We start from the raw sequence: 26,243 nt of genomic DNA on the forward strand, positions 1-26,243 counted from the left end.
TGATTCAGCTCCAAAAAAAGGCTGCGGACTGATATTTCAGACTGCAAGAGCAGGGAAAAGCAGAAAAGATCAACTGGATACGACAAAGACAAGGGTAAGTGGGAAAGCACATTTTGCAGAAAATCATTATATAATTACTGAAAATGCAAGAGGGAATAAATACACAGTGTCTATTCTGTGCATCGGCACAGGGCTGCTGCCGTGGAACCATATTTAGACGCTGCATACCCAAGGTGTGATCTAAATTTAGCAATGGTTGCACCTTGGAAGAAACTGGGAGATGCTGGCATTCTGGTTTGGCTTGCACTATTTTTGGCATGGAGGTTGAGACGAAAATATATTGTGGGCTACACTCAGGGTTGTAACAATATGGGGCATGACAAAATATAAACTGACACATTCTGTGGCTTTACATGACTGAGATGGCATTTAAAAAGGCATCTATTTATGTTGCCTCTCACTGATCCTTGCAGGGATTGTTTGTATTTTGGGCTGTTTACACTGTAACTCCAAAGTAAGCAGGGAATGGGGAAATGGGGAAGAGGAGGAGATGAAGGTGTGTGTGTGTGTGTGTGTGTGTGTGTGTGTGTGTGTGTGTGTGTGTGTGTGTGTGTGTGTGTGTGTGTGTGTGTGTGTGTGTGTGTGTGTGTGTGTGTGTGTGTGTGTGTGTGTTTGTGTGTGTTTGATTTAAATGTAATGTGATATGGCAAAAATAGATGGTTGTGTTTTGAATAATACAGGTTTGGTTTTTATCCAGTTGTAGCAGCAAAATTATGAAATGACAAATGTGTCTGAAGAGGTTGAAAATTACGGACTATTGAAAACAAACAGTACAATTTAAAAACGTTTTTTTTGCACTAGATTGTTTTATTACACTGCTCAAGGAATAGTCTCTTTAAAAGAGTTTGATGCAGTGAAACCAGCTGTTTCATCCTGCACTGTTAAATTTTTATAACTTGACTCTCGCCAGATGATTTTCGTTCTGCCATACGCAAATTCATCTGGCAAGAGTCTGGCTACAATTTTTTTTTTTTCCAAATTCTTTTTATTGATTTTTGCAGACCAGAACACAGAAACAGGTAAAACACATGTACAGTACATCTGCTTTAAGGTGAAAAAAAAAAGAAAAACACAGACAAAAACAGAAAAACCCCAACATGAATCCCTCCCAACAACCCACATCAGACACAAGTAACCGAATAACATTTAACATAAGTAGATAAAGTAAGATAAAGTAAAAATAAATAAATAAATAAAAACACACTAAAACCAATTAACGTAATTCAAGAAAGAGAAAATAAATAAATAAATAAGGGGGGGGGGGGTCTTTCTCCTTCCAGCACTAGGTAGTGGCCTCAGCATCATCATGAGTAACAGTAATACTATCGCTAATAAAAGCCAGCAGTGGGTCCCAGGTTTTGTGTAATGCTTCCAAAGATCCCCTCTGTGAAAACCTTAACCTCTCCAACCGGAGACATTGCAAAATTTCACAGATCCAACTATTATGAGTCGGTGGAGAAACATGTTTCCATTTAAGGAGAATGTTGAATGTCTGGTGAGCAGGGTGGTAAAGCACGTTTTGTCTATCTATTGGATTCACAGCAAAGGTATGAATAGTTTATCCTCAATTCTAGGTCTCAGAAATGCTGTGGAATGGATGCGTTGATTTAAATGGTTTTCTAATGAAGCAGAACCTGGCAGCTGGCCTTTACTACACCTGGTCAAATCAATTCATAATTTTGATTTGAACACCACTACCACTCAGCCAATCATCGCCCACCGTTAATGCCGGTTCCAGTTACTGTGTTTAAATCTGCTTTTGCAAGACAAACCTTGACAGATTCAGTTACCTGAAAAAACTACTTGTGCATTATTCCGTATGTTCCCAAACATTTGACAGATGTTGTTTTGGCTCTGAACATGACGTCACTCCTCCTTTTCTTTTCCCTCTCAGCTATGCGTCCGAAGTCCAGACTTTTGTCCAAGAGAAGACTCCTGCTGCCCACGATCAGGGAGGGCACCGAGGAGACGCTGCGGGATTTGAATGAGGCCAACGCGCTCCACTTCGCTGGTCAAGCTGTCTCCTCAGAGGACTACCTCCTCTCCATCTGCCACCTGGCCCACCCCACCTTTCCCATCAGGGACGTCTCCCCTCCATCCGACATCCACGCACAGCAGCTTGATGCCGTGCACCAAAGGTTGCGGCTGTCACGGCCCAGAGGCGCCACATCGACCACCTTTGGATTCAACCCTACTGAGGAGGCACATGCCATCGATATGCAGCAGGGAGAGGAGAAAGAACTGAATGTCACGCTGATGTTTGGCAACTCTGACCCCCTGGAGTATCTTTATGGACACCAGAACGACCTGTCAGGAGGCGTGAGGAGGGCGTTTGTTGGGGAAAGGTTTATAAGGCGACATGGGAGTGTATGGGAGGGCCAGGCTCGCTCCAGAGCTCACAGCATCCCCCATGCGTCAAGTCCAGATCCCCCACGCCAACGCAAGAGCAGCTGCCCTGAGTTACACACCTCTATTCCAAACATCTCCCAAAAGCACAGCTTCTCCAGGTTGGAGGCCAGTACAGGGACCCCTGCAGACAGAAGAGCAGAGGTGGAAAGACAGAATCCGACCATCAAACAGTCCCTCATCTCCCAGTGGATCTCTGACTGCAGGTCAGTGTGGAGGGAGGCGCGTGTTCGAGCCTGCATGCTGCCTGCCATCGCTGAGATATAGGGCTACAAATGGACAGACACTGTGGCAGAAGTCATTCCTCAATAAAGTATCCTAATCTTTTTCTTGTCAGTGCATGAGACATTGACATTAGGAGATATATAGATGTAAATTATGCAGATATATTAAAGGGATATGATTAAATGCACACTTGAAAGCATAGAAGATAAGTAAATATTGTCATGTTTATCCACCTGTAACATTATATCAATGTCATTATTTACTGTTACGACCTAACTTCACTTGATGTATGCTTGTGATCATACGAAAAAGGACAAATCTGCAAAATCTTTTATAACCTTCAGTGTTTTGTGAACTAAGTATGAATCAATAAAACATCCTTTTGATACCGTCAACCAGACTCTCTGGTGAGTGTTTTTCTGTGCTACGATCTGTGTTTCTTTGCATGTGTGGATCCTCTGAAAATGAACTCCCATCTCAGCTCTGCTGGTGCCGGGCGCTGGAGTTTCTATGGAAACTGTGTGGGATCCTGCTCCAAAACACAAGCGCGGAGGGGCAACAGGCTGAGCAAGATAACACCACGAAACGTCAACATGCCAGATACAGATCACGTGTTGCTTTATGACTGCATGTCAACTGCATGTCACAATCAAAAGCACATACGTTACTGATTCACATAATATATTTCAGTATCGCATAAGAGTCTGAATTTTTATTTATGTATGTATGCATACATGTGTATGTAATTTAGTTGTAGAAATAAAAATATTGGCTCTGATCATTTAGAATTGTTTTCATCTGAGTAGCTTCAACTAGAAACAACACGAAGTCTCACCCTTGGCTGTAGTTTTGAATTTTAAACACTAGAGGGCAGGCTTCACATACACAACCCATCACACATTTTATTATCTTGAATCTCCTATAAGCTGTGGGGGGAAAGGGTATAGAGGTATAGAACACACACGTCATTTCTTAACTGGCACATCAGAGGGCATGTTAAAAGTGCTTATTTACCTGATTACCAAAAATATATATTTTGTATTTAATACAAGATATTTTTGATATACAAATTAGATAATTTTAGATCTACAAACAAAAATTGTTTTTGCCTAACCAAATTTTGTTTGTGCTGAGTAATATATTTTACATTTGTATAAGCTGTTTCTGGAAAGTGATGCTGACCGAATTAATCCATCACTTGTGTTAACATCGAAAATAATCAAATTATGATATCAACACAAGTCATTTTGCGGTGGTTGTGACGCTCTAGAAAAGTATCCACAGATTTATAGATGTCTCTTTCACTATGTAAGTCAATGGGGAAAAAGGCTGAGCAGCTGAACAGTTTTCATATGAGTGAATGGGGCTCTGCCTAAAACGTATTCATTTGTCTTAATACATCCATGCTGGCCTCCCCATCATGGCCTGGTCATGGTCCACCCTGTACTGACTGTGTTCACTGCTCCCTTACCAGATTATATTTGGTCATACTTATGAGCTTGTGGCTTTCTCATAACTCCTAGTGTTAGTTTCTATGTTTTTTGGACTTTTGCTCAATTGGTTTTTGGATTACTGCCGACTCCCTGGTATAGTTTGCTTTGGTTGGGCTGATAACTTGCTTGCGTATGACCACCTTCTCACTGGTAGAGACCTTGTTTTACCTCATGTTCTGTGTCTATCTCTGCATCTGAGTCTCAGTTTTCACAAGAATCGTTAAGATTGCCAACATTTTGGGTGCTCACTTTTGGTTTGACCACCAAATAAATTAGTCAATGTTGTTGAATTGTTCGCAGATTGTTTTGTGTTTTTTTGAGTTGTGTTGTGTTGTTGGAACAATGTTCACAGATCGCAGCACTTTCTTGAGTAAGTACAGTGTTTATGTTCATCATGACCAATTGCATCGATGGCTCAAACTAGCAAACAAGGTTACTGTATTAATATTACCACTAAGGTTGGCGAACATTTTGACAAAAATTAAGAGAAATGTTGTAACGCAGGAGGGAAACATACATGATGCCATGATGACGGTTCCAGTAAGAGAAAAACACCTTCAATGTCACAGGAAAGAAGTCTTTTAGGGGACGGAAACTCTCGAGGAGTCTCATGTGGTCATATCGTCTTGAAAGTCTCTTTATTTTCACACTTACCTCAGCACTGCAGAACGAAAGGAAAGGCCTATTGTGACCAACCTGACAATAAGTCAACTCAGTTGGCTATATCATAGGCTATATCAACAACTGCATGAAAGGGCAATTTAGTTTAATTAGTTTAATGTAAAATTATAAATCTGTCTTTCTGCATGTGGTTCCAAACTAAAGCAACTGTCTTAGTGCTGCATGACTCCCCCCATAACAATCAGGTGTCATTATTGTTATGTGCCTCTGAGGGGAAAAAAACTATTTAACCCAATTTTAGTACAGAAAACATCATTCTTATTTTTCTCTTATATCATTTATATAAACACAATTTGAACTGGATGAGGACATGAGACTTTTAACAAATAATCCACCACAGTTTGGAACCACACAAAGGAACAAACCTCAAGATAGCAAATGAAACTGATGTGTGCTGTTCTGACCTTCCCCATCAACTCAACATAACAACTCGTAGTACTACAGTTAATTTACAATGCAGACGTGATAAAGTATGAAGAAACTAGTCCAGAGAAGAGTCAAGTTAACTTCTTTGAATAAAGAGATAAAGTCTTGCTTCCCTGTCATCCTTGTCATCCTTGTCTCCTGTTGTTTATCGTCTGTATATATTTTATGTCATACTCTGTAAGCGACTTTGGGTCCCTGAAAAGCGCTATATAAATAAAATGAATTATTATTATTATTATTACTTGTAATGGAGTATGTTAACATAGTTGAAATTGTATTTTTACTTAAATAAAGGATCTGAGAATTTCTTCCCCCACTGATTTTGTTTTCAATACAGCATTTTATTTTTGCATTTTAACACTTTGTATTTCATCACAGCTTTCCTGCTGATCGGAAAACTAACTTTTAAACTGAAATGAGAAGTGCAACCACACTTCTGTATACCCAAAGTCAGCAGAGGAAGAGACTCTGCTGACGTTTTTAGTTCCTGTCGGTTCATTCCTACACAGGCTCACACTTTGTGGTATTAGCTTTGTTGAGGAGCTGTACTGCATTATAAAAAAGAACCATGCATTATTAAAGATAGTTATGGTTGGTAATCCCCCTGTGTATGCAAACCCCCATTGACATACAGCCAAAAAAACTTTCCACTAACAAATACTGCCACTGGGGGCCGGATCACAGTCACCCACTTTTTGTTCCTGTGTATGAAGGAGTATGCTGTACTCTCCGCTGGTGCACTCTCTGGTCCCCAATAAGTAAAACCCATGAAAAATTAACTGAAGGGAAGTATAAAATATTCAAGTCAGCTAAGTGCAAGTCTGTCTGTCTGAATGGAAAGAATGAGTTCATCAGAGGTGGCAGCAGTGTACTTTTCTGCTACAAACCACTGCGTAATAAATAAATCCCCCCAATGAGTCAACCAGAGAGGGTCCTAATATGACTCTAATATAATCTTTCTATACACACATTTTGGAAAGGAGGATTCACTTTGTGTCATGACCTCTTTTCTGTGAGTTTTATAGAAGTCACACTTGCTGGCCACCTGACCACTGTTGTTTAGTCTGTACCATATGTAGAAATAGATGGAAGTCCCTTTCACTGCTCTTTATTGCAAGGGAAGACCCCTATGTCTTAAATTAGCAAAGCTCGGCTTTGGAAGATTTCTAAAGAATTCAATGAAGTCAGTCTTTATTTCGAAAGGTTACAAACTGTAGCTTCAAGCAAAAATGACAAGTACTTTGTCAACAACACTTTCTATCTCCATCTATGAAGATTGATAAGAGAAGTGGATTATATACACCCACTGTCTCACGAAACCCACTGGGTTGTCTTAAAATGTTCAGTTCCCCTCGATTAGAAAATCACATAATTTCCGTCTTTCCTTGATGGGTTTCCAGCCATGCATCTAGTTTTGAAAATAATCTTTTATGGTCCTTTATTATTCCCTTTAACTGTCATTAAAAGAAAGAATGAATGAATCCAAATAAAAAATATAATACAATAAAAAATGAAGGCGCAAAAACACAATAATAACTTAAAATGTCTAAAAAGGTATAGGAAGAAGCAAACACTTATTTAATATCCTGCATCTTTTCCACTTATATAATATTAATTATAATGAATGGCTTGATATTTATGTCATATCCTATCTTCAACAGATTCTTTACAATGTGCTACATAAATGTACTATATACACGCAGACCACAAAAAAAACATTTACATATGTATATATTCACCATAGAAAATAAATGATATAAATAAACAAATAAATAAATAATTTGTGAGAACACCTTTTCAAAATACTCCTCCTTTTGCCCTGTACTTTGTGAAAACCATATTTTTGTACTGCTTTTTAAACTGGGTCATGCTTGGACATTGCCTCAGTGATACACTCAATCCGTTCCACAATTTCACTCCACATATGGAAACACAAAAAGTGTTTAATGTTGTACGGAAAGAAAGATGTTTTAAAATGAACTATACCCACAAATTATGTCCCCCATCTCTATGGTGTCTGACCTACAAACGACTGGCAGAGTATATGCTGTATTTCTGTTATACATGTTGGACATATATAATGTAATGGCAGCATTTTGCTGATCTGCCAGGAGTCAGACTCTGATGCTGATCTGGAGGTCCAGGATCAGCCCCCCGGTGTTGGGGTTTATGCTGGCTGGGGGGGTCTGCCGCTGCAGCGTGTTTAGCCGAGGCTCACTGTGAAGGATGTGATGGTAAAACAAAACCCTTTTCGCCCTGGTGCTGATAAAACCCAAGAGGAAACACTGAAAAATGTATTGTGGTTTAAGCTCCAGCTGATTTGGCTGGCTTGCTATTTGCAAATTACCTTATCAGCTAAGAAGCAACCAATGTCAGATCCAGCTAATGCCGGCCACACACCACCTGAGAATTGAGGCGAATTTGGGCCAGATTTCGATGGAATGAGCGGATTCTCCGGCCTGGACCCAGACAAGCAACATTACAATGAAACATGCAAAGAGATAATCGAGAATAGGGATTTACAGTTTTGAGACCTTCTAAATGTATCATTACATGTTGTGTGTGGGGTCTCTCCCATTTATAAAATCTGTTAAGATTTAAGCTAAAAGTTGGCAGCTGCTGGCTGAGTGGAATGGATCTGTCCTCAGTTGGTTTGTAGCACTGGAGTATGCAAGCACGGGCAGTGGGATTTTCAGTTACAACAAGAATTAACTGTTAAGTGTTATATTGGACGACTGTAATGGAAATAAGCCTTCAGGCGTTATTTTTTTCTTTTCCTGGGCAATTTTTTTTTATGTTGCAATGACTGCAGTGCAGTGATATATGTGTTTTTAATCATCAAGTAAAATCAATCAACCAATTATTTAATCAACCAATCAATCATCAATCAATCGTGTGATCTCTGATACTTGTCATTAAAATGATAGTACCTTACAGGAAAGCAGGATTTTCATAAGCCTAAAACTAAAGTGCTTTCACTCTTTTATTCCATCTTTGTCGTCAAAATACAGAAGAAAAGAGAAGAATATCAAAAATAGCGATGGAAAGGAAAAGTTGTGATGGGATAGCATGGTGGAGAAAGTGAAAGAAGAAATAAAACTGAAACTCACATTTAGACATGCTTTCTGATGAAACCAGACATTTCCTTTCAAACCAATGACCCATGGAGGGCATATCAGAGGTATCTGATAGACAGTGGAAACAAATTAAATCACACTTGCCATTGACTGTGAGCATTCACACGTGGGATTTGGTGCTGTTCACACTAAAAGTGTTAACCACTGATGCCCACAGAATATAAACAGAACCAGATGTTGGAAAGATCACCAGCCCACACTTTGCGTTGCCAAATATGAAATATTCCATACAAATCTAAACTAACTTGATTGAAATATCAAATAATCTAACATGACATGTTAGATTATTTGGATTTTTCACATCAGGTGTGAGGTGTCACATGACCCACTTTAAGACCGCCACACATTCTATTGCACACAAAATTTGGCTTAGCCTTGTCTTGCTGAAATAAGCAGGGACATTCCTGAAAAAGTGGTTGCTTGGATGGCAGCATATGTTGCTCCAAAACCTGTATGTACCTTTCAGCATCAATGGTGCCTTAACAGATGTGCAAGTTACCCATGAGGCCATGGGCACTAACACATGCCCATACCATCACAAGATGCTGGCTTTTGAACTTTGCGCTGATAACAACCTGGATGGTCTTTTCCCTCTTTGGCCTGGGGGACACATCGTCCATAATTTCCAAAAACAAATTGAAAGGTGGACTCATCGGACCAAAGCCCACTTTTCCACTTCAGTCAGTCCATCTCAGGAGAGCTCGGGCCCAGACAAACTGGTGGCGTTTCTGGGTGTTGTTGATATATGGCTTTTGCTTTGCGTGGTAGAGTTTTAACTTGTACTTGTAGATGTTGTGATGAAGTGTGTTACCTGACAATGGTTTTACGAAGTGTTCCTGAGCCCACGTGGTAATAATTTACAGAATGGTGTCGTTTTTTAATGCAGTGCCGCTTGCGGGATCGAAGGTCATGGGCATTAAGTGTTAGTTATTGGCCTTTTTGTTACATGCAGAGATTTCTCCAGATTCTCTGAATCTTTTGATGATATTATGACGTAGATGATGAAATCCTTGAATTCCTTGAATTCCTTGTAACTGTATGTTGAAAAACAACAAACTGTTGGACTATTTGCTCACGCAGTTGTTCACAAAGTGGTGAACCTCGCCCCATCCATGGTTGTGAATGACTAAGCCTTTCAGGGATGCTCCTTTTATACCCAATCATGACACTCACCTGTTTCCAATTAACCTGTTCACCTGTGAAATGTTCCAAACCGGTGTTTTTTGAGTATTCTTGAACTATACAAGTCTTTCCAAGTATTCCAGCCCAGCTGTTTTGGGACGTGCTGCAGGCATCAAATTCAAAATGAGTGAACATTTGCCAAAAAATAATGTTTATCACTTTAAACAGTAAATATCATGTCTTTGTAGTGTATTTAGTTGAAAATGATTTGGAAATAATTGTATTCTGTTTTTATTTATGTTTTACACAACGTCCAAACTTCATGCGAGTTGGGGTTGTAATAACCACTGAAGAGAGGTGGAATGAGTAAGTAGTGTGGGTGTTTTTGGTGGTTTTTGACGTTTCACTTTCCAAACACAAAGAAATTCCCTTGATCACAGGAAGTTGATGAGGTACATGTCTGAGGAAAGTATTTAAGACGACCCCCAGCCTCAACCCCTCACAGTTCTCCTGTCAACCAACTTTGCTCTCTGATCTCTCTAGCTGCACTTGTTACAGCTCTTTTCTACCATCTTTACCACAAGAAACAAGAACTTTTTTAAGCACCAGCGTCATCTCGACCAAAGAGGAAACAATGTCCAGCATCATGAAAGTGTTTCTGCTCCTGGCTGTCATGGTCTGCATCTCTAAAGCACAATGTAAGTTTTTATACTTTTTCTGCATTTACAACTCAAACATAGACAATGTTTTATACATTTGCATGTGTTTTGGCAGCAGTGAGCAGAAATCTGTGCAGTGAAGAACATGCTAATTAAATTGTGTTTTTCTTGAATTTCTTAGTCCGTGAATCAGGACAGTGTCTGTGTCAACGTGTCAGGAGGGGGATCAGCTCGAAGAGTGACATTAAGGACATCCAGGTCTACCAAGCAACCATCTTCTGTAACAAAGTGGAGATAGTGTAAGATGCACTAAACGTCTTTTATTAAGATCATGGGAACGTGAAATGTTAGTAAGAAAGTGATGACATTGCACCATTAAACCTAGAATGACATTTTAATCCAAGTCTGGCTTCAGTTGTACTGAAAATTACAATGAACTCCTGCTAAAACAACAACAAACTTCACATTAAGGCACGTCTAGTCATCAGTCTACCTTCCTGAATCATTTATGTATCTGTTTATCTGCTATATTTGGTGCAGAGAGTCACTTCTCCTGAGCTCACCTCTGCTGTCTATGTCAACAGTGTCACCATGAACAGCGGCCTTCGCTATTGCCTGAACCCTGAGTTGAAGCCGGTGCAGAAACTCATGGCCGCCATCTTGTGAGTGTATTGTATTTACTGATATGAATCCAAGCCTAATATTCAGAATGAATTGATCACCCAATAACAATAATAAGAGACATAATGCCTTCTCCACACTGTAATGTGTCTAATGTGTGTTCTTCTTGTTTTATTGTCATTGGTAGAAAACAGAAAAAAACCTCTACTACAGCCAGACCCACTGAGGTCACTTCCACCCCAGGCAGCGCGAACACAGCTCACGTCTGACTCTTTATCTCCATGGATCAATAGCAAGCTCAGATGACCTCCGACCCTCCTAAGAAAGGCACCTCAAACCAATGTGGATGTGAAATGAATTAAAGTTTGTGTTTATTTATCTTTTTTTTATACTGATGTGCACTTACAGTTTATCTCCGTTCTATTATATTTCCTTTTATCTGTTTTCGTAAATGTATGTTTTGTAAACCAAGTTTTCTGCATTTTGGTAATTTAATATTATTTTTTAATAAAAAAAACAATAAGGAAGCATTGAGTACTTGTTTTCTGTTCCTGACACTGTTGGTGTCTTATATCAACAGCGCTGCCCTGTGGTTATAAACTGCAAATGCAAGTATACGTCAGTTCACATATCCTGTGATCTCATGCAGAATTAGGTTGCTAAACATTAAATATCAGAGGGCGTTATCCTCTGAGGCAATTAATGGGCCTTACCAGAGGCGATTCTAGAGTCTGTTGGGGGCAGAGGCAAAGATTCACAAGGGGCCTCTCGAACCGGTGTCCATCACCGTTATGTTATAAATAATCTGACCCCAATAAAAATATCGTTGCATGTAAACATTTTTTTATCACAAAGTTGAAGATATTTTTAAAGTGAGTTATTTTCAAAATATGAACAGAAATATTAAAAAACATGTAATTCAAACATATTAAAATTAAGAACAATAAAAACTTGGGGGGAGTCCCCTCACAGAGGTAAGGTCTCCCACTGTCATTGCACCCTTACTGGCATGGGGCCTTAAGCAGTTGATCATCTTGCCTGCTGCCAAACAATGCCTCTGTGCCTTACTAATATTACACATATCAGATACTGAAGGACACCAAAGCTGCAGGTTCAATAACCCACCAACAGCGTGTTCCCAACCAACTCTGACAGAGGGGGTCACATCGGCTGAGTCTCATAGGCTGTGAATCTCTATCTCTCTCTCTCACACACACACACACACACACACACACACACACACACACACACACACACACACACACACACACACACACACACACACACACACACACACACACACACACACACACACATTCCCTCAAGACTTACCTTAACCCTGACCAATTTGCCTATCTCTAGCCCTAACTTTACCCAAAGTCAACTGTAACAGTTCCATTTTAATTCTCACCCAAATTTTACCATGAATCTTGCATCATTTACTCTCTGCCCATCTCAGTTTTGAAACATCACATTTCAATCTGCTTTAGTACAAAGTACTTTACCCAAGTTTCTGTAACAATTTTGAGATACTTTTATATTATTAAAGTATTCCCATTTTCTTTCACTTTAAAGGTAGTTTCACATTGTCAGACCACAGTGCTGTGGAGTATCCCGGTGTGGCTACACCCACTCATCATTCTGGCATAGTGGGAAAATGCTCTGGCTTGTTTGTATTTCTGTCTTTGGCACTGCAAAGGCAATGGTGCCCTTGCAAAATAGATAGTGGAGATAGCAGAAGGGGCCTGTCACACGTCGGATGTCAGGCTCTATCCCAACACTGTACATCTAGTGATGTAGAAGGGAAGAGGGCTTCTTCTTCACCATTTGATTAAACCTTTACCCCACAACATTTTGATACTTTTCATTTTCAAATTAATAATACAATATATAACCAACAAATATGTTAAATTAGCCTACATCAATAAGACCTTACTGATACATAGGGTGAATTTCAGAAGCTACCTAGTAGGCTAGTAGGCTATATAACATTTCAGTTAGCCCCACATTTACAAGCTGCAATATTAAAAAGATGGACAATTGTATTTTCACTGTCTAGTAAAGATGAATCAATATTTGTGACCATGCCGGAGCTTCTCTCTCAAAACCAGAAACCAGAGAAGTAAGTCTCAAACTTGATGTCATAAAGTATAAAGTGTGGAGCTGCTCCATAAAAAATGAATGAGACACTGCTTCCTTTTTTAGACACAAAAGAGTGACTTCAGCTTAGAAATGATGTCTCACAAAAACGCGACCGGCAGAGTGCATGCTGTATTTCTGTTATACATTTTAACAGTTACAGCGAGAATGAAGCGTTAACTGTTACACTTGAGAACCGTAATGGGAATAAGCCTCCAGACATTGTTCTGTTTTCTTGTCCTGGGGGATTTTGAATGCAGTAATGACTTAAGTGTAATGTTATATGTGTTTTTTAATCATCAAATAAAATCAATCAGTCAATCAATCGTGTGATCTCTGATAGTTGTCATTGAAATGATAGTACCTTACAGGAAAGCAGGATTTTCAGGAGCCTAAAACTTAAGTGCTTTCACTCTTTTATTCCATCTTTGTGGTCAAAATACCCAAGAAAAGGGAAGAATATCAAAAATAGAGAAGGAAAAGAAGCGTTGTGATGGGATGTCTGTTTGTAGAGAAAGTGAAAGAAGAAATAAAACTAAAACTCACATTTCTGCTGAAACCAGACATTTCCTTTCAAATCCATGACCCATGGAGGGCATATCAGAGATATCTGATAGTGGAGTTAAGATCTGACAGAATATAAGAAGGCAATGAAAATCAGAATCCATCATATATTGCTGACCTATTAACACCACAAATGCCATGACAGCGTAACCACCATGTAGTTACAGTGGAAACACATTAAATCACACTTGCCATGGTCTGCAGGCATTCACATTTGATCTGGTGCTGTTCACGATAAAGGTGTTAACCACCGATGCACACAAAATAAATACAGAATCAGATGTTTTTATATATATATATTAGTTTATTTGAAGTGATTGTCACAGAAGCGATATAGAGAAAGACATAAAGAGATAATTACTGTATGTTTTAGATGAGATCATTATATCAACTCGTACTTGCATTCAACAGGAAGACTCAAATGTACTCACAAGAGGTTTGTGTTGACCTTCTGTTGCAAATCATTAAAAAAGTCAAATGAAAACAAAGGTGAAGATTTTCATGAATAATTCTTGATTTATTAATTAGATGTGTTTGGATCTTCATGGTATCAAAAAGTCTGTAAAAGTGTGTAAAATATTGAATAATATTTGTTCAGATGGCACATGACGTCAAATAACAACGTAGGTTTGTTAGTTTCATTGTTAGGTAAACAATTTTTGTTTTTTATAATCCTGAAATAAAAAACATTTGAAATCTAAAATCTGATTTAATTATTATTAACCACAGACGACGAGTGGAATGAGCGAGTAGGTTTTTTTGTGGTTTCTGAAGTTTCACTTTCCAGTCACAAAGAAATTCCCTTGATCACAGGAAGTTGATGAGGTACATGTCTGAGGAAAGTATTTAAGGCGACCCACAGCCTCAACCCCTCACAGTTCTCCTGTCAACCAACTTTGCTCTCTGATCTCTCTAGCTGCACTTGTTACAGCTCTTTTCTACCATCTTTACCACAAGAAACCAGAACTTTTTTCAAGCACCAGTGTCATCTCGACCAAAGAGGAAACAATGTCCAGCATCATGAAAGTGTTTCTGCTCCTGGCTGTCATGGTCTGCATCTCTAAAGCACAATGTAAGTTTTTATACTTTTTCTGCATTTACAACTCAAACATAGACAACATTTTATACATTTGTATGTGTTTTGGCAGCAGTGAGCAGAAATCTGTGCAGTGAAAAACATGCTAATTAAATTGTTTTTAACTTGTCTTTCTCAGCCCGTGAATCAGGACAATGTCTGTGTCAACGTGTAAGAAGGGTAATCAGCTCGAAGACTGACATCAAGGACATCCAGGTCTACCAAGCAACCATCTTCTGTAACAAAGTGGAGATAGTGTAAGATGCACTAAACGTCTTTTATTTAGATTATGGGAACGTGAAATGTTAGTAAGAAAGTGATGACATTGCAGAATTAAACCTAGAATGACATTTTAATCCAAGTCTGGCTTCAGTTGTACTGAAAATTACAATGAACTCCTGCTAAAACCACAACAAACTTCACATTAAGGCACCTCTAGTCATCAGTCTACCTTCCTGAATCATTTATGTATCTGTTTATCTGCTATATTTGGTGCAGAGAGTCACTTCTCCTGAGCTCACCTCTGCTGTCTATGTCAACAGTGTCACCATGAACAAAGGCCTTCGCTATTGCCTGAACCCCGAGTTGAAGCCGGTGCAGAAACTCATGGCTGCCATCTTGTGAGTGTATTGTATTTACTGATATGAATCCAAGCCTAATCTTCAGAATGAATTGATCACCCAATTACTAATATTACTCTTTCAGTGAATCTCCATATTTGATATGAATAACATTAATAAGAGACATAATGCCTTTTCCACACTGTCATGTGTCTAATGTGTGTTCTTCTTATTTTATTGTCATTGGTAGAAAACAGAAAACCTCTACTACAGCCAGACAAACTGAGGTCACTTCCACCCCAGTCAGCACCAACACAGCTCGCGTCTGACTCTTTATCTCCTGGATCAATAGCAAGCTCAGATGACCTCCGACCCTCCTAAGAAAGGCACCTTAAACCAATGTGGATGTGAAATGAATTAAAGTTTGTGTTTATTTATCTTCTTTTTATACTGATGTGCACTTACAGTTTATCTCCGTTCTATTATATTTTCTTTAATCTGTTTTTGTAAATGTATGTTTTGTAAACCAAGTTTTCTGCAATTTGGTAATTTTATATTATTTTTTAATAAAAAAAACAATAAGGAAGCATTTAGTACTTGTTTTCTGTTCCAAGTCTGACACTGTTGCTGTCTTATATCAACAGCGCTGCCTTGTGGTTATAAACTGCAAATGCAAGTATACGTCAGTTCACATCTCCTGTGATCTCATGCAGAATTAGGTTGCTAAACATTAAATATCAGAGGGCGTTATCCTCTAAGGCAATTAATGGGCCTTACCAGAGGCGATTCTAGAGTCTGTTGGGGGCAGAGGCAAAGATTCACAAGGGGCCTCTCGAACCGGTGTCCATCACCGTTATGTTATAAATAATCTGACCCCAATAAAAATATCGTTGCATGTAAACATTTTTTTTATCATGAAGTTGAAGATATTTTTAAAGTGAGTTATTTTCAAAATATGAACACAAATATTAAAAAAACATGTAATTCAAACATATTAAAATTAAGAACAATAAAAACTTGGGGGGAGTCCCCTCACAGAGGTAAGGTCTCCCACTGTCATTGCACCCTTACTGGCATGGGGCCCTAAGCAGTTGATCATTTGCCTGCTGCCAAACAATATGCCTCTGTGCCTTACTAATATTACACATATCAGATACTGAAGGACACCAAAGCTGCAGGCGACTTACAGGTTCAAAAACCCACCAACAGCGTGTTCCCAACCAACTCTGACAGAGGGGGTCACATCGGCTGAGTCTCATAGGCTGTGAATCTCTATCTCTCTCTCTCACACACACACACACACACACACACACACACACACACACACACACACACACACACACACACACACACACACACACACACACACACACACACACACACACACACACACACACACACACACACACACACACACACACACACACATTCCCTCAAGACTTACCTTAACCCTGACCAATTTGCCTATCTCTAGCCCTAACTTTACCCAAAGTCAACTGTAACAGTTCCATTTTAATTCTCACCCAAATTTTACCATGAATCTTGCATCATTTACTCTCTGCCCATCTCAGTTTTGAAACATCACATTTCAATCTGCTTTAGTACAAAGTACTTTACCCAAGTTTATGTAACAATTTTGAGATACTTTTATATTACTAAAGTATTCCCATTTTCTTTCACTTTAAAGGTAGTTTCACATTGTCAGACCACAGTGCTGTGGAGTATCCCGGTGTGGCTACACCCACTCATCATCCTGGCATAGTGGGAAAATGCTCTGGCTTGTTTGTATTTCTGTCTTTGGCACTGCAAAGGCAATGGTGCCCTTGCAAAATAGATAGTGGAGATAGTAGAAGGGGCCTGTCACACGCCAGATGTCAGGCTCTATCCCAACACTGTACATCTAGTGATGTAGAAGGAAAGAGGGCTTCTTCTTCACCATTTGATTAAACCTTTACCCCACAACATTTTCATACTTTCCAGTTTCAAATCAATAATACAATATATAACCAACAAATATGTTAAATTAGCCTACATCAATAAGACCTTACTGATACATAGGGTGAATTTCAGAAGCTACCTAGTAGGCTAGTAGGCTATATAACATTTCAGTTAGCCCCACATTTACAAGCTGCAATATTAAAAAGATGGAAAATTTTATTTCCACTGTCTAGTAAAGATTAATCAATATTTGTGAACATGCCGGAGCTTCTCTCTCAAAACCAGAAACCAGAGAAGTAAGTCTCAAACTTGATGTCATAGAGTATAAAGTGTGGAGCTGCTCCATAAAAAATGAATGAGACACTGCTTCCTTTTTTAGACACAAAAGAGTGACTTCCGCTTAGAAATGGTGTCTCACAAAAACGCGACCAGCAGAGTGCATGCTGTATTTCTGTTATACATTTTAACAGTTACAGTGAGAATGAAGCATTAAGTGTTACACTTGAGGACCATAATGGAAATAAGCCTCCAGACATTGTTCTGTTTTCTTGTCCTGGGGGATTTTTAATGTAATAATGACTTAAGTGTAATGTTATATGTGCTTTTTAATCATCAAATGAAATCAATCAGTCAATCAATCGTGTGATCTCTGATAGTTGTCATTGAAATTATAGTACCTTACAGGAAAGCAGGATTTTCAGTTGCCTAAAACTAAAGTGCTTTCACTCTTTTATTCCATCTTTGTGGTCAAAATACCCAAGAAAAGGGAAGAATATCAAAAATACAGAAGGAAAAGAAGCGTTGTGATGGGATGTCTGTTTGTAGAGAAAGTGAAAGAAGAAATAAAACTAAAACTCACATTTCTGCTGAAACCAGACATTTCCTTTCAAATCCATGACCCATGGAGGGCATATCAGAGATATCTGATAGTGGAGTTAAGATCTGACAGAATATAAGAAGGCAATGAAAATCAGAATCCATCATATATTGCTGACCTATTAACACCACAAATGTCATGACAGCGTAACCACCATGTAGTTACAGTGGAAACACATTAAATCACACTTGCCATGGTCTGCGGGCATTCACATTTGATCTGGTGCTGTTCACGATAAAGGTGTTAACCACTGATGCACACAAAATAAATACAGAACCAGATGTTTTTATATATATTTTAGTTTATTTGAAGTGGTTGTCACAGAAGCGATATAGAGAAAGACATAAAGAGATAATTACTGTATGTTTTAGATGAGATCATTATATCAACTCGTACTTGCATTCAACAGGAAGACTCAAATGTACTCACAAGAGGTTTGTGTTGACCTTCTGTTGCAAATCATTAAAAAAGTCAAATGAAAACAAAGGTGAAGATTTTCATGAATAATTCTTGATTCATTAATTAGATGTGTTTGGATCTTCATGGTATCAAAAAGGTGTAAAAGTGTAAAATGTTGAACAATATTTGTTCAGATGGCACATGACGTCAAATAACAACGTAGGTTTGTTAGTTTGATTGTTAGGTGCACAATTTTTGTTTTTTATAATCCTGAAATAAAAAAAAAACTTTTTAAATCTAAAATCTGATTTAATTATTATTAACCACAGACGACGAGTGGAATGAGCGAGTAGGTTTTTTGTGGTTTCTGAAGTTTCACTTTCCAGTCACCAAGAAATTCCCTTGATCACAGGAAGTTGATGAGGTACATGTCTGAGGAAAGTATTTAAGGCGACCCACAGCCTCAACCCCTCACAGTTCTCCTGTCAACCAACTTTGCTCTCTGATCTCTCTAGCTGCACTTGTTACAGCTCTTTTCTACCATCTTTACCACAAGAAACAAGAACTTTTTTCAAGCACCAGTGTCATCTCGACCAAAGAGGAAACAATGTCCAGCATCATGAAAGTGTTTCTGCTCCTGGCTGTCATGGTCTGCATCTCTAAAGCACAATGTAAGTTTTTATTCTTTTTCTGCATTTACAACTCAAACATAGACAACATTTTATACATTTGTATGTGTTTTTGGCAGCAGTGAGCAGAAATCTGTGCAGTGAAAAACATGCTAATTAAATTGTGTTTTCCTTGTCTTTCTCAGCCCGTGAATCAGGACAATGTCTGTGTCAACGTGTAAGAAGGGTAATCAGCTCGAAGACTGACATTAAGGACATCCAGGTCTACCAAGCAACCATCTTCTGTAACAAAGTGGAGATAGTGTAAGATGCACTAAACGTCTTTTATTTAGATCATGGGAACGTGAAATGTTAGTAAGAAAGTGATGACATTGCACCATTAAACCTAGAATGACATTTGAATCCAAGTCTGGCTTCAGTTGTACTGAAAATGACAATGAACTCCTGCTAAAACAACAACAAACTTCACATTTAAGGCACGTCTAGTCATCGGTCTACCTTCCTGAATCATTTATGTATCTGTTTATCTGCTATATTTGGTGCAGAGAGTCACTTCTCCTGAGCTCACCTCTGCTGTCTATGTCAACAGTGTCACCATGAACAGCGGCCTTCGCTATTGCCTGAACCCCGAGTTGAAGCCGGTGCAGAAACTCATGGCTGCCATCTTGTGAGTGTATTGTATTTACTGATATGAATCCAAGCCTAATCTTCAGAATGAATTGATCACCCAATAACAATAATAACAGACATAATGCCTTTTCCACACTGTAATGTGTCTAATGTGTGTTCCTTTTTTATTGTCATTGGTAGAAAACAGAAAACCTCTACTACAGCCAGACAAACTGAGGTCACTTCCACCCCAGTCAGCACCAACACAGCTCGCGTCTGACTCTTTATCTCCTTGGATCAATAGCAAACTCAGATGACCTCTGACCCTCCTAAGAAAGGCACCTTAAACCAATGTGGATGTGAAATGAATTAAAGTTTGTGTTTATTTATCTTCTTTTTATACTGATGTGCACTTACAGTTTATCTCCGTTCTATTATATTTACTTTTATCTGTTTTTGTAAATGTATGTTTTGTAAACCAAGTTTTCTGCATTTTGGTAATTTAATATTATTTTTTAATTAAAAAAACAATAAGGAAGCATTTAGTACTTGTTTTCTGTTCCAAGTCTGACACTGTTGCTGTCTTATATCAACAGCACTACCCTGTGGTTATAAGTTGGTTACAATAAAAATATCGTTGCATGTAAACATTTTTTTATCAGAAAGTTGAGGATATTTTTAAAGTGTGTTATTTTAAAAATATGAACACAAATATTAAAAAACATGTCATTCAAACATATTAAAATTAAGAACAATAAAAACTTGGGGGGAGTCCCCTCACGGAGGTAAGGTCTCCCACTGTCATTGCACCCTTACTGGCATGGGGCCCTAAGCAGTTGATCATCTTGCCTGCTGCCAAACAATATGCCTCTGTGCCTTACTAATATTACACATATCAGATACCGAAGGACACCAAAGCTGCAGGCGACTTACAGGTTCAATAACCCACCAACACCGTGTTCCCAACCAACTCTGACAGGGGGGGTCACATCGGCTGAGTCTCATAGGCTGTGAATCTCTATCTCTCTCTCTCACACACACACACACACACACACACACACACACACACACACACACACACACACACACACACACACACACACACACACACACACACACACACACACACACACACACACACACACACACACACACACACACACACTCCCTCAAGACTTACCTTAACCCTAACCAATTTGCCTATCTCTAGCCCTAACTTTACCCAAAGTCAACTGTAACAGTTCCATTTTAATTCTCACCCAGATTTTACCATGAATCTTGCATCATTTACTCTCTGCCCATCTCAGTTTTGAAACATCACATTTCAATCTGCTTTAGTACAAAGTACTTTACCCAAGTTTATGTAACAATTTTGAGATACTTTTATATTACTAAAGTATTCCCATTTTCTTTCACTTTAAAGGTAGTTTCACATCGTCAGACCACAGTGCTGTGGAGTATCCCGGTGTGGCTACACCCACTCATCATTCTGGCATAGTGGGAAAATGCTCTGGCTTGTTTGTATTTCTGTCTTTGGCACTGCAAAGGCAATGGTGCCCTTGCAAAAAAGATAGTGGAGATAGCAGAAGGGGCTTGTCACACGCCGGATGTCAGGTTCTATCCCAACACTGTACATCTAGTGATGTAGAAGGAAAGAGGGCTTCTTCTTCACCATTTGATTAAACCTTTACCCCACAACATTTTGATACTTTTCATTTTCAAATTAATAATACAATATATAACCAACAAATATGTTAAATTAGCCTACATCAATAAGACCTTACTGATACATAAGGTGAATTTCAGAAGCTACCAAGTAGGCTAGTAGGCTATATAACATTTCAATTAGCCCCACATTTACAAGCTGCAATGTTGAAAAGATGGACAATTTTATTTCCATTGTCTAGTAAAGATTAATCAATATTTGTGAACATGCCGGAGCTTCTCTCTCAAAGCCAGAAACCAGAGAAGTAAGTCTCAAACTTGATGTCATAGAGTATAAAGTATGGAGCTGCTCCATAAAAAATGAATGAGACACTGCTTCCTTTTTTAGACCTAAAAGAGTGACTTCAGCTTAGAAATGGTGTCTCACAAAAACGCGACCAGCAGAGTGCATTCTGTACTTCTGTTATACATTTTAACAGTTACAGTGAGAATGAAGCATTAAGTGTTACACTTGAGGACCATAATGGCAATAAGCCTCCAGACATTGTTCTGTTTTCTTGTCCTGGGGGATTTTTAATGTAATAATGACTTAAGTGTAATGTTATACGTGTTTTTCAATCATCAAATAAAATCAATCAGTCAATCAATCATGTGATCTCTGATAGTTGTCATTGAAATGATAGTACCTTACAGGAAAGCAGGATTTTCAGGTGCCTAAAACTTAAGTGCTTTCACTCTTTTATTCCATCTTTGTCGTCAAAATACCCAAGAAAAGGGAAGAATATCAAAAATAGAGAAGGAAAAGAAGCGTTGTGATGAGATGTCTCTTTGTAGAGAAAGTGAAAGAAGAAATAAAACTAAAACTCACATTTCTGCTGAAACCAGACATTTCCTTTCAAATCCATGACCCATGGAGGGCATATCAGAGATATCGGATAGTGGAGTTAAGATCTGACAGAATATAAGAAGGCAATGAAAATCAGAATCCATCATATATTGCTGACCTATTAACACCACAAATGTCATGACAGCGTAACCACCATGTAGTTACAGTGGAAACACATTAAATCACACTTGCCATGATCTACGGGCATTCACATTTGATTTGGTGCTGTTCATGATAAAGGTGTTAAACACTGATGCACACAAAATAAATACAGAACCAGATGTTCTTATATATATTTTAGTTTATTTGAAGTGGTTGTCACAGAAGTGATATGGAGATAGACATAAAGAGATAATTACTGTATGTTTTAGATGAGATAATTATATCAACTCGTACTTGCATTCAACAGGAAGACTCAAATGTACTCACAAGAGGTTTGTGTTGACCTTCTGTTGCAAATCATTAAAAAAGTCAAATGAAAACAAAGGTGAAGATTTTCATGAATAATTCTTGATTTATTAATTAGATGTGTTTGGATCTTCATGGTATCAAAAAGTGTGTAAAAGTGTAAAATGTTGAACAATATTTGTTCAGATGGCACATGACGTCAAATAACAACGTAGGTTTGTTAGTTTGATTGTTAGGTGCACAATTTTTGTTTTTTATAATCCTGAAATAAAAAAAAACTTTTGAAATCTAAAATCTGATTTAATTATTATTAACCACAGACGACGAGTGGAATGAGCGAGTAGGTTTTTTTGTGGTTTCTGAAGTTTCACTTTCCAGTCACAAAGAAATTCCCTTGATCACAGGAAGTTGATGAGGTACATGTCTGAGGAAAGTATTTAAGACGACCCACAGCCTCAACCCCTCACAGTTCTCCTGTCAACCAACTTTGCTCTCTGATCTCTCTAGCTGCACTTGTTACAGCTCTTTTCTACCATCTTTACCACAAGAAACAAGAACTTTTTTCAAGCACCAGTGTCATCTCGACCAAAGAGGAAACAATGTCCAGCATCATGAAAGTGTTTCTGCTCCTGGCTGTCATGGTCTGCATCTCTAAAGCTCAATGTAAGTTATTATACTTTTTCTGCATTTACAACTCAAACATAGACAACATTTTATACATTTGTATGTGTTTTTGGCAGCAGTGAGCAGAAATCTGTGCAGTGAAAAACATGCTAATTAAATTGTGTTTTCCTTTAATTTCTCAGCCCGTGAATCAGGACAGTGTCTGTGTCAACGTGTAAGAAGGGTAATCAGCTCGAAGAGTGACATTAAGGACATCCAGGTCTACCAAGCAACCATCTTCTGTAACAAAGTGGAGATAGTGTAAGATGCACTAAACGTCTTTTATTTAGATCATGGGAACGTGAAATGTTAGTAAGAAAGTGATGACATTGCAGCATTAAACCTAGAATGACATTTGAATCCAAGTCTGGCTTCAGTTGTACTGAAAATTACAATGAACTCCTGCTAAAACAACAAGTCTAGTCATCAGTCTACCTTCCTGAATCATTTATGTATCTGTTTATCTGCTATATTTGGTGCAGAGAGTCACTTCTCCTGAGCTCACCTCTGCTGTCTATGTCAACAGTGTCACCATGAACAGCGGCCTTCGCTATTGCCTGAACCCCGAGTTGAAGCCGGTGCAGAAACTCATGGCTGCCATCTTGTGAGTGTATTGTATTTACTGATATGAATCCAAGCCTAATCTTCAGAATGAATTGATCACCCAATTACTAATATTACTCTTTCAGTGAATCTCCATATTTGATATGAATAACAGTTATAACAGAAATAATGCCTTCTCCACACTGTAATGTGTCTAATGTGTGTTCCTTTTTTATTGTCATTGGTAGAAAACAGAAAAAAACCTCTACTACAGCCAGACCCACTGAGGTCACTTCCACCCCAGGCAGCGCCAACACAGCTCACGTCTGACTCTTTATCTCCATGGATCAATAGCAAGCTCAGATGACCTCCGACCCTCCTAAGAAAGGCACCTTAAACCAATGTGGATGTGAAATGAAAAAACGTATTTAACTTATTTTTATACTGATGTGCACTTACAGTATACCTCTATTCTTCTGTATTTCCTTTTCACTGTTTTTGTAAATGTATGTGTTTTAAGCCAAGTTTTCTGCATTTTGGTAATTTAATATTATTTTTTAATAAATAAAACAATAAGGAAGCATTGAGTACTTGTTTTCTGTTCCTGACACTGTTGCTGTCTTATATCAACAGCGCTGCCTTGTGGTTAAAAACTGACAATGCAAGACTATGAGTGTTATCCTCTAAGGCAGGAGTGTCAAACTCAGGCCCGTGGGCCAAATCTGGCCCGCGGTGTAATTATATTTGGCCCTCAAGATCATGAGGTAAGGACCTGTTTGTCTTGTCTGCAGAGCCACCATGGCTGTAACAAAACAATATAAAATAAGAAACACCATGACAGTACAAGGACATGCACTGAAAATGTTCAACATTACACATCTGGAGAGAAGGGAAAACATGCACATTTGCAGTCTTTTTTTATTTTTATTTTTTTTTAGTAAATATAGAGTTTGGCCCGCAACTTTGTCCCACTCTTTGCATTTGGCCCACTGTGAATTTGAGTTTGACACCCCTGCTCTAAGGCGAATAATGGGCCTAATATTACACATATCAGGACATCAAAGCAGCTTACAGGTTCAATAACCAACCAATAACGTGTTCCCAACCAACTCTGAAAGGGGCGGCTCAGATCAGCTGAGCCTCATAGGCTGTGATCCTCCATTCTCTCTCTCTGTTTCTTCCTCTCTCTCTTAACCTTAACCCTAACCACTAACTTGAACCAAAGGCAACTGTAACCCTATATTTTAGAGTTCAATTTTAATTCTCACACAAATTTTACAATGAACCTTGCATAATTTACTCTCTGCCCATCTCAGTTTTGAAATGTTTCATTTGAATTGGCTTTAGTCGAAAGTACTTTATTCAAGTACTGTACTTTTGTTACAACTTTGAGTTTACACAGTTATACAATTTATGACATCACAAATTTGATTTTTAGCACTCTAGTTTTATGATTTAGGAGAGAGTTGTTTATGTATACTATTTTTTTTATATTTTGTTTCTACCGTTGTAGGCCATAGATTTTGCACGTGTGTAGTTTCCCTTTATGTTGATGCTAATAACCTACTTTTCATTTTTGAATGAGAGACTTTTACTTGTAAGTTGAGTATTCAACACTTTTACTTAGTAAGTGAAATATCAGATTTACTTACACCACTGCTTGTTTTTGGTATTGCATAATAAGACGGTAGTCTAGGATACTCCTTAACAATTTAATTATTCACCACGTTTTTCCCAAACAGGCTGCAGGGCTTTAAATTTCGGATGACCACTCCCGCCGGCTCCTTTGGAGGAGAGGTGCGTTCACTGGAGCCGTAAACTACGGACGTCTCAGCAAACTGTTTACTCTCCGCATGTCCAAAAGTCATGGATCAACCAACCGATGAACAAACATACGATATCAGTTCGTTCAGTCTGTCAAGTCGGCGCCACCTTGACAACGAAATCACTGCAGCTGCGGAATAATTTGACAAATTGAGGTAAGTGTAAATACGAGCATGCATGGCAATATTAACGATTTCTAACAAAGTGACAAATGCAGTGCACGAAGAATATACATACCAGTCAATACATGGTTAAAATGCTATTTCTGGTAAGGTGTCCTCCCTATAAACAGCCATATGGTATCGTTACTATAGGCTTATAGTCTGCTAGTGCATAGATTCTTTTAGACGTTATTCCCAAACACCCATGGCGTGACTTTGGTTCCTTTTTTTTTTTTTTTTTTTTTTTTGCAAGTCACTGTATTTGGCAACCCCAATGTGCTGACGTCAACAACAGCAGATAGGTGTCAGCTGTCTGTGAAGTAGACTAGAATAGAAAAACACCCGGTCTAAATCTGCAAAATCCAAATTTTTGCCAGAATTTAGTTTTGGCAGATGTTTAAAGTGAGGAAGATGCAGGTGGACTGCAATGGAAAGTGAGCTCAGGCAAGGCTGATAAGGAACACTGATAAGAT

At 38.5% G+C, this 26,243-nt stretch overlaps 6 protein-coding genes across 6 annotated transcripts in view; all 6 read left to right on the plus strand.

Annotated features, from left to right (window-relative positions):
* Nucleotides 1–6: 6 nt before the first annotated feature.
* Nucleotides 7–3,362, plus strand: LOC310948013 (uncharacterized protein; the record flags this gene model as incomplete). The annotated part of the gene is made up of 3 exons (XM_083915012.1): nt 7–94; nt 1,955–2,672; nt 3,173–3,362. Exons 2-3 carry the CDS (start codon nt 1,957–1,959, stop codon nt 3,360–3,362), a joined length of 906 nt encoding a protein of 301 aa, XP_083771138.1. The 5' UTR covers nt 7–94; nt 1,955–1,956.
* A 6,785-nt stretch (nt 3,363–10,147) lies between these two features.
* On the plus strand, nt 10,148–11,099 carry LOC310948014 (C-X-C motif chemokine 10-like; the record flags this gene model as incomplete). The annotated part of the gene is made up of 4 exons (XM_083915013.1): nt 10,148–10,248; nt 10,391–10,508; nt 10,794–10,871; nt 11,018–11,099. Exons 1-4 carry the CDS (start codon nt 10,185–10,187, stop codon nt 11,097–11,099), a joined length of 342 nt encoding a protein of 113 aa, XP_083771139.1. The 5' UTR covers nt 10,148–10,184.
* Nucleotides 11,100–14,428: 3,329 nt separating this feature from the next.
* Nucleotides 14,429–15,556, plus strand: LOC310948244 (C-X-C motif chemokine 10-like). Its single transcript, XM_083915297.1, has 4 exons — nt 14,429–14,605; nt 14,748–14,865; nt 15,151–15,228; nt 15,419–15,556. The coding sequence occupies exons 1-4, from the start codon at nt 14,542–14,544 to the stop codon at nt 15,495–15,497; spliced, it is 339 nt and encodes a 112-aa protein (XP_083771423.1). The 5' UTR covers nt 14,429–14,541; the 3' UTR covers nt 15,498–15,556.
* A 3,320-nt stretch (nt 15,557–18,876) lies between these two features.
* Nucleotides 18,877–20,111, plus strand: LOC310948245 (C-X-C motif chemokine 10-like). The gene is made up of 4 exons (XM_083915298.1): nt 18,877–19,053; nt 19,197–19,314; nt 19,601–19,678; nt 19,822–20,111. The coding sequence occupies exons 1-4, from the start codon at nt 18,990–18,992 to the stop codon at nt 19,898–19,900; spliced, it is 339 nt and encodes a 112-aa protein (XP_083771424.1). The 5' UTR covers nt 18,877–18,989; the 3' UTR covers nt 19,901–20,111.
* A 3,047-nt stretch (nt 20,112–23,158) lies between these two features.
* LOC310948243 (C-X-C motif chemokine 10-like) lies at nt 23,159–24,171 on the plus strand. Its single transcript, XM_083915296.1, has 4 exons — nt 23,159–23,242; nt 23,386–23,503; nt 23,769–23,846; nt 24,034–24,171. The coding sequence occupies exons 1-4, from the start codon at nt 23,179–23,181 to the stop codon at nt 24,113–24,115; spliced, it is 342 nt and encodes a 113-aa protein (XP_083771422.1). The 5' UTR covers nt 23,159–23,178; the 3' UTR covers nt 24,116–24,171.
* Nucleotides 24,172–25,579: 1,408 nt separating this feature from the next.
* The window catches only part of gfpt2 (glutamine-fructose-6-phosphate transaminase 2), a 37,111-nt gene continuing 36,447 nt past the window's right edge, over nt 25,580–26,243 (plus strand). The window contains exon 1 of the mRNA XM_083915275.1: nt 25,580–25,764. The gene's annotated coding sequence lies outside the window, so the exon portion shown is untranslated. The remainder of the gene's footprint in view (nt 25,765–26,243) is intronic.

Source organism: Echiichthys vipera (genome assembly GCF_963691815.1).
Source record: "Echiichthys vipera genome assembly, chromosome: 6".
Classification (NCBI taxonomy): domain Eukaryota; kingdom Metazoa; phylum Chordata; class Actinopteri; order Perciformes; family Trachinidae; genus Echiichthys; species Echiichthys vipera.

Coding starts and splice junctions, on each gene's coding strand:
- LOC310948244 (XM_083915297.1), top strand. CDS start 14,542: ATGTCCAGCATCATGAAAGTGTTTCTGCTCCTGGCTGTCATGGTCTGC. Junction 14,866..15,150: donor TGTAACAAAGTGGAGATAGT/GTAAGATGCACT, acceptor CTATGTCAACAG/TGTCACCATGAACAAAGGCC. Junction 15,229..15,418: donor AAACTCATGGCTGCCATCTT/GTGAGTGTATTG, acceptor TGTCATTGGTAG/AAAACAGAAAACCTCTACTA.
- LOC310948245 (XM_083915298.1), top strand. CDS start 18,990: ATGTCCAGCATCATGAAAGTGTTTCTGCTCCTGGCTGTCATGGTCTGC. Junction 19,054..19,196: donor CTGCATCTCTAAAGCACAAT/GTAAGTTTTTAT, acceptor TGTCTTTCTCAG/CCCGTGAATCAGGACAATGT. Junction 19,315..19,600: donor TGTAACAAAGTGGAGATAGT/GTAAGATGCACT, acceptor CTATGTCAACAG/TGTCACCATGAACAGCGGCC.
- LOC310948243 (XM_083915296.1), top strand. CDS start 23,179: ATGTCCAGCATCATGAAAGTGTTTCTGCTCCTGGCTGTCATGGTCTGC. Junction 23,504..23,768: donor TGTAACAAAGTGGAGATAGT/GTAAGATGCACT, acceptor CTATGTCAACAG/TGTCACCATGAACAGCGGCC. Junction 23,847..24,033: donor AAACTCATGGCTGCCATCTT/GTGAGTGTATTG, acceptor TGTCATTGGTAG/AAAACAGAAAAAAACCTCTA.